This window comes from Budorcas taxicolor, chromosome 18 (genome assembly GCF_023091745.1).
Source record: "Budorcas taxicolor isolate Tak-1 chromosome 18, Takin1.1, whole genome shotgun sequence".
NCBI classification, from domain to species: Eukaryota; Metazoa; Chordata; class Mammalia; order Artiodactyla; family Bovidae; genus Budorcas; species Budorcas taxicolor.
This window is the reverse complement of record NC_068927.1, coordinates 42,045,001-42,056,662: the sequence shown is the minus strand read 5'-3', so window position 1 is coordinate 42,056,662 and position 11,662 is coordinate 42,045,001. Positions and strand designations below refer to the sequence as shown.

General features: G+C 33.0%; 1 protein-coding gene across 1 annotated transcript in view; it reads right to left on the bottom strand.

Annotated features, from left to right (window-relative positions):
• Nucleotides 1-443: 443 nt before the first annotated feature.
• The window catches only part of URI1 (URI1 prefoldin like chaperone), a 60,359-nt gene continuing 49,140 nt past the window's right edge, over nucleotides 444-11,662 (bottom strand). Inside the window, exons 6-11 of the mRNA XM_052656199.1 lie at nucleotides 11,394-11,451; nucleotides 9,508-9,682; nucleotides 7,660-7,993; nucleotides 5,511-5,659; nucleotides 4,488-4,734; nucleotides 444-1,348 (exon numbers count right to left, since the gene is read on the bottom strand). Of these exons, the coding sequence (XP_052512159.1) occupies nucleotides 1,166-1,348; nucleotides 4,488-4,734; nucleotides 5,511-5,659; nucleotides 7,660-7,993; nucleotides 9,508-9,682; nucleotides 11,394-11,451 (1,146 nt within the window). The 3' untranslated portion in view covers nucleotides 444-1,165. The remainder of the gene's footprint in view (nucleotides 1,349-4,487; nucleotides 4,735-5,510; nucleotides 5,660-7,659; nucleotides 7,994-9,507; nucleotides 9,683-11,393; nucleotides 11,452-11,662) is intronic.

The window sequence follows — 11,662 nt, the reverse complement described above, 5'->3', positions numbered from 1 at the left end:
CTTTTCTAGGACATAATTTCACTTTGTTAAAGCAAGAGTTCATTAAAGAAGCTATAAATAACCTTTAAATATTTAGCCATGAATAGAGGGTGGACTGGCATTGATGGCTATTTTAGTACTGATGCAGAATGCTTTTTAAAAGCTACATTTTAGCATGCATCAAGCTAATGATTAACACTTGCAAGTGTAATTTTCAATGTTAGAATAAATTTCTCTTTATTTTAAGGAGTTCTGCCAAAAGTAAATATGTTACTCAATTATTTACTAGTATGAAAGTAGTCTTAAAGAATGAAAATGTTCAGAAGATTAAAACATAAAATTTCTTATTTAAGAAAATTTACTTATGTATTTCTATCATCTAGACAACCTTTCCTTCTCTCCCAAAATAAAATGCCACTTAAAACTGCACACACTAGGGGAGAATTGCCTAAGGAATCGTAGAATTCAAGGATCCACTGTATGGTGCACGTAGCATATATATGAAAGACATTTCTATATTGAATTCTGAATCATAAAGTTCACAACATTTTAGAGACCAAGTTTCATAAAACTTTTACTTAAAAAAAAATTTTTTTTACAAAATACCGTTCTTTCAATCAAAGAAACTTTCTGTTGGGTACATGGAGCTTTCTACCGTAGAGATTACAGAATAACAGTCAGTCAAACAGGGACAGATTTTTTAAATAGCCACCTAGCTGCAAAACCTACAAGAAGTAGATTTTTTTTGTAAAGTGCCTTTAAAAAGGTAAAGCAAGTAATATAATTGTTGAATCTATTTGAAATTTTAAAAGTTTCTTTAAAATGGTCCATATGGTGTGCACAATATCACAGCTGGAACAAAACTGCCAGTATTTAGTTTGAAACACAAAAACAACACATATGAACAGCATTCTTTGAAAGATAATTCAAAATGCTGCCACCGTATGACACGGCAAACCTAAACAATGACTACTGACGGTATTCAGAGAATTAACAAAACAAGCTGAATATTAAAGTATTTAAATATTTACTTTGATTTTTTTTAATACCACTGATAAGAGAACTTGCTGCCAAATTTACTCAGGATGCCTTATTTCAAATTACATGTAACATATTTTGCTATACATTTTCTAAACAATTGCAAAACTAGGTTTTAGGATGTAAACTCCCATTTCCTAGGCAGGCCCTAGTTTTTCTGCTGCAATCTGGCAGCTTTGAACTTTGAAACCCTCTTTGTAGTTCCTTCTGATACTTCTGACAGAACTTCTTTTCGTTCTGGAATGGTGGGTAGCACAGGATGAGCCATGGCTGGGTGTGGTGTTAAGGAGGGTGACAAAAACTCTTTTTCTATTACAGTTCCAGAAAAAGCCTAGAAGACCAAAAAAATCAGATTATGGTAACAAAACACAAATAAGATGCCCACAAAATCTTTATCCTGCATTGCACTGCCAATCAGACATTTCTTTTCATAAGATTTTCGGATACACAAAACTACAACATCAAAATACAAATTGCTCATAGAAATCAAGTACCATTAAAAAGTATCTTAATTACACCACCAATGTAAGTAGATGTTTAACAGTACACATGTAAGAAAACAAAATGTAAAACACATGTGCATATGGGATTTTCAAAAATGGGTAAATAAAAGGTCCTCAACTTTCATACATTCATTCCATTTACATCCAGACCATGCTGTGAAAAATAATGTATTAAAATTAAAAATTCTATTAGAGTGTCAAACATCAACTGATGAATGAGCTATCCTATGGTGGCCATGCTGCCTGCAAGCCTACAGCTTAGTTTCAGTAGCAGTGACATCTCTTAGGTGGTGTCCATTTATGCAATTATTTGATTATTTTATTGCATCTTGCCTCAATTTTATTTAAGGTCAGTGGAAACAGAAAATTAAAAGTGCTGGTGCTAGTGGAAATAACTGTCTATCTTGAATTTTAATGCAATAAATTCAATAACAGAAATCAAGGCACCACAAAAATTATTCTTTAATTTCAACCCCCTATTTGCTGGACTTTTTCTTTTTGTCTACTCTAGTGTATATATAATGTGTATAAAATGTATGTATAAATGTATATACTGTGTACAAAATATGGAAATAAAACCAAAGTAGGTCTTTTCTATATCTTTTTAAGGAGAGATCCATCAAAATCAAGTTGTTATGACTTTTTTTTTTAAGATTTCTAGTATTTGGAATCTCCTTACTTTCATCTTCTAAAAACTCATTATGTACAAACTTAAATTTGACACTCATTTGACATGCAAACTGTCAAGTATATTTTACTTTCCTTTGTCTACCAAGTGAACAAATCAATTAAGACAATGTATCACTTGAGTAGTTTAAAAAGCCAATCTGCTCCAGCTTGCCCCACCAAAGGAGAACCAAGAATGCCCTGACCCTGCGTGGAGTCCAGCTTTTTAAAGGGAATTCAGAGTCTACTTTTCTAAAAATTCTATTTTATTAAGATGAGGACAGAGCCTTCTTATTATACAAAAAATGCTCTTGAAAAAGAATACTTTAACATTTAAATATAAGGAAAAATATCTTTCAAAGTACCTGCCATAATCATGAACTATTTATTTTGATGTTAAAAAATTTATAGCAACTAGATGCTAACTGTAACAGTTCAATACAAAATGCAAAGCTATTAAATAAGATGAAATGAAAATAAACTCTAGACTTGAGTTCTAACTATATCATGATACATTAACTCCTTACTAAAACCGAATTTTCAGATACTTAAAAACAGCAAAAGTCTATCACTTGTTTTTCTAACAGTATGGAAGACTATTAAATAAGATACTCTCCAGGTCAAATGAGATAATTATATTGGGAGAAGGGAAGGAGAATATTCTAATCATACAAACCATACCTAAATACTAATGATCTCTCCATTGCTAATTACTATTTAGTATAACTAGTACCACCTAGGGACATTAAGCACAAGCAACAGAAGTTTTATGTATGTTTACTCATATACAAAGATAAATATTTTAATATGTATGTGACATACACTCAAATGGGTACATAAGTTTGATAAGGGCCTGAGTTCCCTAGTCTTCCCAAATACTTTTTAAATTAAAATCTGAAATACCCACTAAACACAAGAATAAAAAATATCAAGTGTGGGTATAATGGAAACCGTACCATTCTTATTTGGTATCTCCCAGGGTCACTCTTTTCCCCATACACAAAACTGCGTGTAGCGTGGTGGGTAACAGTGTTAAGCGTGCACTCATTTTCTCAGGAGAGGGTCTACAGCTCTCATGAGACTGTAAAATGGTTCCATAACGCCCAAGAGTTAAAATTTCACTGGCACAAGCCAAAATATACAAGAACTATAGATAATAATCTGTCATATGTTACTTCTTTCCTTCTTCAACTCTACCCAAGCATTTAAGAGAGAAAAGTATTGTCTGTTGGGCCTCCCCAGTGCCTCAGCGGTAAAGAATCTGCCTGCCATGCAAGAGACGCAGGTCCGTCCCCTGGGTTGGGGAGCTCTGCTAGAGGAGGAAATGGCAACCTGCACTCCGGTTTTCTTGCCAGCAAAATCCCATGGACAGAGGAGCCTGGCGGACTACAGTCCATGGGGTCGCAAGAGTCAGACACCACTGAGGGACTGAGTGTGCACACAGCCATGCACATAATCTGCTACTTGAATTATTTTAATTTTATAACATTGGCTATAAGTCTGGTCTAGCGGAATTTATTTTTAAAAAGCTGCTAAATTATTTTCTAGCCATGAGACTTCTCTAATGGTGCAGTGGTTAAGACTCCATGTTTCCAACACAGGGGACATGGGTGGGATCCCCGGTTGGAGAACTAAGAGCCCACAAGCCGCACAGCGTGGCCAAAAACAAATAATTTTCTAACCAAAAATGAAATACATATCCTAATTAAGATACATTAAAATTCCTATTTCACAAAAACAGAACTTCAAGAGTGGTAATACTTTGTTACCAAAAAATTTCAGACTATTTGAATACCTATATTGTTTTTGCTAAGGACTGTGTGCTGTGCTAAGTCGCTTCAGTCATGTCCAACTCTTTGCGACCCCATGGACTATAGCCCACCCCGCTCCTCTGCCCATGGGATTCTCCAGGCAAGAACACTGGAGCTACTAAGGACTTTTATAAATTATTAATTACCAAAAAAAGTACAAGCCTATGATTAATTAGGCTCTATGACTTCTGAGACTAAATATATGTATGAACCAAAGAAGCTACAAAATAAACAATGCCATTACCCTGTCAATTAATGTCAATAAATAACTATTCAAAATAAAATAATTTAAAGACAATAAGATTAATGATTCATAGACCATACCTGGAAGATACAGCAGCTACAATTTTTTAAGTCTTTTCAACTCCCAAAATAACTATGTAAAATGGGGAAAACTTGAAATTGCATATCCCTTTGAAATGGAGCTACCACTACCTTTTTAATTCTCAAAGATACTATATGAAATAAAGAATTAAAGATATACACAAACCTCAGGTGTTACCGATACAGGCAAAAGTTTCTTTTGATGATTTTCTTGTTCCTCTTCCAAAATGCTCTCACTAGCATCACTACCAGTGGCCTCTTCACAGCTAATGCTTCTCAAAACTCCCCGTCTATCATCAAAATCAGCAGCACTGCTTTCACTGGTATCACTGCAAACGCTGTTCTCTCTACTTCGAGACTTCAGGATTGACTTACGAGGGACATATTCTCCATTCACGATATCAACAAAGACTCTATAATACAAAAATTATTTACTCTTTAGTTAACATAAAACAGGATAAATTTATAAATGATTTTTTTAAAAGTCTTTTCTAGAAATTAATTTAAAATATTTTATTCAAACATGTCCAAAATTTTCACCATCACAATAATTTTGTGGCCTCAAGTGACATTTTATATTATCAATATGTTTAAAAGTATAATTTCTTGGCCCAATAAAATACAGCAGTCTATTTATAAGCATGTTCTGGGTGACAACAGCTTGATTGTTTTGTCCAAAATGTACATATATTTTCGAAGTCCTTTAGCAATTTTCACTATTTTACAAATAAGGGTCATGAAAATAGCAGATATTTTCAAATGACAGCTTTCTCAGCAAACATTACAACAAAAAAATTGAAAGAGCGTACGTCGACTCAGTGAAAAGGTAAACCACATGACTAACTAAGCGCTGCCCAAGCTGTGGCCCAGCACACCAGAAACACAAACTGCCATCTCTAAAGTTAACACACAACAGTTTTTGACCAGATTGGGAATGTTTTAAAAGCACTAGTGAAGAGGGGGAAATGCAAAAAAACCGAGCAACGTTCTACTTGCTTTGAACTGGGAAGCTGTGTTGGGGCTCAGCAGCGCCTGTGACAGCCACTGAAACACAAAGCTAACTCTATCAAAATACCTCACTTTCCAGTGAGAGACTTCTGTGTTACGAGCAACCTTTTCCTGTAAACACTCAGTTGCAAAAAGAGAGAAGGAAGAGCAGACCGCTCTGCTGTCTATGAATACCACTCACCTGTAAATGTCAGCAGGAGTTCTGATCATAGGCAGCTCTTGGGGAGAATGACCACTGCCAGAATGACCACTGTTCTTTCGCTTACGCTTGGCTTCTTCTTTTTTTTCACTGAATTTTAAGGTGGTATTTTTTCCAGTATTTATACGGACCTAAAAATTTCACAGCAAAAAAATCACTATCATTTTGAGAAATTAAGGCCAAAACTAAAACCAATAAACTCTACAATTAAAGAAGTAACAGTAATGGCGGCAGTTTACATATTTTGACACTGAAATAATGTGCATTATCAGTTAAGACCTTACTTTATCATACTTCTATGCATTACTTCTTGAATCAGGGGTCCCCAACCCCTGGGCCACGGACTGGTATCAGTCTGTGGCCTGCTAGGAACTGTGCTGCACAGTAGGAGATAAGCAGCAGGCGAGCAAGCGAAGCTTCATCTGTATTTATAGCTGCTCCCCACCGCTCACATTACTTCCTGAGCTCGGCTTCCTGTCATATCAGCAGCAGCATAATAAACATAATGCACTTAAATCATCCCAAAATCATTCCCTCCCATCCTGCCCCATCCATGGAAAAACTGTCTTCCATGAAACCAGTCCCTGGTGCCAAAAAAGGTTGGGGACTAGTTTTAAATGACCAATTCTAGTCATCAACAACTATTATTATACAAAAAGCAAAATACATACAAACTAAATGCTAGATTATTACAAGCTTTCACATCACCCATTACTTTCATGTAAGTTTTTGGCTTAAATTATACATTTCAAAACAAAGAGCACAATTAACCAAAATAAATATTCAGTAAGAATATAAAATTTAAGTCATAAAAACAATATGAGATAATGCTTAACTATTTAAAATTTTTAAATACCTCTAATTTTTTAAAATTTAAGGATCAAAAAATAAAATCAAAGCTATTCAGGATTAACACATTATCCTTCTATCCCTACACGGCATTTATACCATCTTTCCATATTAATGACTGTTCTTCCCCACAACATTCCTGCAAATATTATTTATTCTTCCTGCTTTATCTAAATGAAAACCAACTTAAGGCTTGAAAAGAAAATCACAAAACAAAATTTTTTTTCTGGTAATAAGTCAATTTTTTCCAAAGAATTCACAAGATGCTCTTTTAGTCTGAAGTATGAGAATATATATTTTAAAAAACCATATTAATTATTTCACTTCATATTAGAGTAGCGAACACTTAAAAGGACCTAAGAAATAGTAAATATGTTTTAAATATGTTTCATTAAATAATAATCACAGGCACTTAAGACTGATAACCACAAACCGTTAACTTTGACACAGGCAATTCCTACAAGGGTAACTTATAGCTAAAAAAAAGAAAAAGAAAAAACAAAAGCACTAAATTAAGACAAAAGAGTTCCTGTTTTATTACTAACTCACTCTATGGTCTTCTATGCCTTAAGTTTCCTTGAGAAAGACAAATTGGAAAGATGAAATTCCCGGTGGCTCCTTAAAGCAGTATTATGAGGCCAAGAGAGCAAGGGAATGAGTTTAAGGTCCTTCCTTCACTGAGATCCAACCTGCTTTGATCTGGGATTTAAAAACTGGGGATTCTACAATAAGTAAAGAGGGAACAAAAACTCTTTTGATACTAAGAAAAGCTGTATTAGAAGCTCTCGCTCTAGTAACCCCAGCTCTAAAACACCAAAACTCTATAAAGTCCTGAATACCCAGAGATGCTTACATTTACTTTGTGAGAAATGGAACTAATTTTTATTTCCTGATAAATTTTTCCGTTTTGCTTGTCATGCTCCTATTCATTATATGCTCACACAGAAATAACCTGATATAATAAAAAATTTAACTAATGCCAGTTACTTTACTCATAAATATACACAAATACTCATCTGATCTCCTTCCCGACCACCAAATTTCAAATTGTATTGTGGCTTCAAGAGAACAACATACCAATCAATACCAGCTAACTATCTAAACTTTTTTCTTTTTCTCTTTCAGATAAAACTGGTCATAACAAGAGACAAAAGATGATTTTCTTATTTGGCACTATCAACAATATTAATCCCTGTTAATACCATTCTTTCAAAGAGCATTGTAGATGATCATTAATATTCAAATCATATGAAAAAACTAGTAAAGTTAAAAGTATACAAACCCTCTTAGGTTCGACAGTGTGAGAAAAATATATTGTTGGTATAGAATTATCTTCAACCCCTAAGGTATCATGATCATTTTCATTATCACCACCATCATCATTATTATCATCATCATCTTCATTACTGTGGTAAGAATTTGAACCATTCACTGAATAGTTCAATGGACTATTCACTTGACCATTGAAGAGTTCTGAATTTGTAAGACTGTTATAACAATTGCTGAGGGCGAAAGAGTCTGTTACTTGATGCATCATATTCACATTTATGTTCTGATCTTCCTTTTCCTCTTCAGAGGACATATCTTCTCCATTTGCATTCACAGTATCAGGCTTACTATTAATAGTAGAGAAAAAGAAAATAAGGTCAAACAAATACATTAGAATTTTTTTCAGTTAATTTCAATAGGTAAAAAATAAGTTTTTGCATAGAATATTTTTAAACTAGATTTCTAGGTTAATAAAAATGTTTTTAAATGAATGAAAAAATGGTTCTGTGCTAATTCTATACTGTAGCTATTCAAACATAAGTAGAATATGTTTTTATCTTTGCAAGAAAGATACTGGCCATATAAAATAAAATACAATAAAAATAGTACAATCATCATAAATTAGGACAAAATTCACAGAGAATATTATCTCTATTTGAAGACCAGAAATTACAGCCACAGAACTGTAACATATTCTAATTTTCTATTTTCATAACAAAATATTTTATAAGCATGTATTATTAAAATTTTTTAAATAAGACTTCTACATATGTACATGATTTACACACATATATACACATTTCGCATGCTTCATTCTACAAAGAATTTGAGGACCTTATAAAAATAACAAAAGCAGAAATGCAACAGAATGGAAACAACAACATGCAAAAGTTGAAAAAGAATCACAATGAAGAAAATCACAAGATTCAAAACTGATTTACAAAAATGAAACAGTATCAGTTAATTAAAAAGACCTAAGTACAGGTGAAATTATACTGAAAAAAAAATTCTGTGTCTTATTTTTCACAGTAACTAACTCTGCATATCATTTAAGTAAAATAATATAGCAACTTCTATAGTAACACCTTTCACTAAGCACTCTGACAATTCTGAGCGAGCACTAATGTGTATTTCAAATGGCAATTGGGTCGAGTTTTCCATACTTATAACTACTTGACCAGATTACAAACTTTGTTGTTGTTTAGTTGCTAAGTCATATCAGACTCTTCTGCAACTTCATGGATCATAGCCCACCAGGTTCCTCTGTCCCTGGGATTCTCCAACCAAGAATACTGGAGTGAGTTGCCACTTCCTTCTCCAGGGAATCTTCTTGACTCAGGGATCAAACCCTCATCTCCTGCTTTGCAGGCAGATTCTTTACCACTTAGCCACCAGGGAAGCCCAGATTACAAACTACTTGCTCAATAAACAAAAAAGTTGGCAAAGGAAAGCAAGGATAAACATGTTATAGCCACAAACTTAAACTGAATGCATATTTTTCTTTTTAACAAGCCATTTAAACATACTACATTATCTTGACTATAGTAAAAAAATAACTCATTTAAAATGTAATATATAAAGTATCCATAATTATAAATATCTGGTATATCTTAATTAACTATACAAAATATGGCTGAAATCCTATAATAAGAAACAGGTATATTAAGTATTTCTATTACACACACATGTATGGGGCATGTGCATGAACACACTGACCTAAAGGAAAATATTCTAGAGAATTAATATTTGCCTTAGAGTGGTAGGGTTATTGATATTTTAGGATAATGTGCTTTTCTGTATTTTATTCAAGGGGCACATATTTTATAAGGAAATGTGTGTAAGGAAATTTGTCATTAGGTACCTATCAATATCAATTTCACCCAGCAATTCTTCTTGTCTCTCTAGTTCTTCAAGTCGATCCCACAGTTCCTTATCAGCAAGCAGATCCTTGGATTTTAGATCATTTGCAAATTCTGCTTCAAAAATATCTGAAGTTTTTGGTTTGGAGTGAGGTTTATGAGCAATTCGGTGTTTTCCTGTTTTAAAAAAAAAGGACATAGCCATTAACAGCCAATTTTTAAAAGGCACAAACCTAGACATAATGAGACTTTCTTCTGAGGTGAGGAGGATGTTGAGAAAGAGCAAGACATGATTCTTAAGCCAAACAGTGGAGTTCCACGGATGTATGACTCTTAGAATCCTGTTTAGTTCAAGGACCAAGCAGTGCCAGCATCCCTGGAGAACACTTCACAAGTGCAGACTCTCAGGGCCTCCCCAGACCTGCTGAATCAGAATCTGTATTTTACCCATAGCCCCAGAGAATTCACATGCACATTAAAGACTATAAAGAGCTGCCTGAGAGCTTCAAAAATGCATAAGCAGAAATGGTCACAATGCACTCTAGTTATAACGCAAAATTCAACACAAGTAATACCCATCTTCCATCCTTACTCAAGAGAATTTAGTTACTAAAGTAACACATAAAAGCCTTGTCACAGGATACTTTCAACTCTAAGGCACTGCCGACACGAATACCCTAGGAGAAATCTATGGAGCCTAATCCTTGGAAAATTCTACTATAATTTTATAGATGAGTATTTCTAGCTTTTAAATTGCTTCATCTTATTTATAATCCTCATGTGAGGCAAGAGATGGATAAAATCAGAACTCACATCTACCTGCTTTTCATTTGGAAAAAAATAATCTTTTTAAAAAGCAAATTAACGCTTTGAAAAGGCAATGGGAGGAAGTCTACAATGCTGTTACATGACATGGTGCTAACAGATGACCTCCGTCATATATTCAAATTTACAGAACTGTTTTCTAAACTTGAAAATATCAAAATTATATTTCACAGCCTATTCTATTACCATTATTGATAAAAGAGTATTAACAAATTTTATGTTTCAAACTTATAAATTACATATTGACAAATCTTTCAGTTGTCACCACAAAAATCTTAAGTTGTTTTTCAACTCTAACTTATATATATATATCTTTTATTTCACCTTCCAAAGCCACATACTACTATATAACCTGTGTGGCTAGAACATAGCTTCTAAAATCACCTATTTCAATGAACAAGCTCTCTTCAGAGTTAATTACTAAAATATGAACTCTAATAACCAAACTAAATGTTAAAAGTTTTCTACAGTAGTAAATTATAAACCATTTCTGTTAATGGTTTAACTTTAATTTAAACTTTAAAAATTTTCATGACTAGAACACTTTACAGCAGACCAGAGGACCACTGCCTTTATAGAAGTAAACCTAAACATAAAATTGATCTTCGATTCAGCAAGAGAAAGTTATTATATAAACCTGGGAACAACCTGTGTATGGCAAGGCCTGGCACCCAACATAAAATGAATGGCTAAAATATGCTTGGATTATACTTACTCCTAAGGTTAAAGTTCAAATTGGGAATAGTTCCATGAATATACATTATCTGAGTTTCAGATGTTTGGAGCACTAAATAACTTTGAAAAGCCATGTAAATTAATCACTTAAGTACATCAGTCAGAAATCAAGTTTTTCAGCAGAAAGTTATCCATTAATGTGTTTTATTAAAAGTATATTTAAATATGTAACAATTTTATATAAGAATTATAAAATTAATAAACAAATGCTTGCATTTTATGAATTAAAAAGTATCATAAATATAACCCAATATATAAGACTCCTTAAAGATCAATACAAATGGTAAATATTTAAATAACTATATATAAAAAAATTTTTATTACTTACCTTTAAATTCAAAGTCAGTTTTAATTTCTTCTCTTATGTCAACAATATCACCTGCAGCCTAATTTTTTAAACAAACAAAAAAAAGAACATTAACAATTTGAATGCTCAAAATGTTAAAATTAGTGCAATTGTATAACCTAAGAAAGATGTCTGGAAGGCACTTGAAACTTCAAGTAATTTGTTCCATGGTTGTATGATTTTTTTCCAGTAAGAAAAAATTTTTCTAAAAAAAAAAAAGAAAAAAGAAAAAAATAAGAAGACGACTGAAA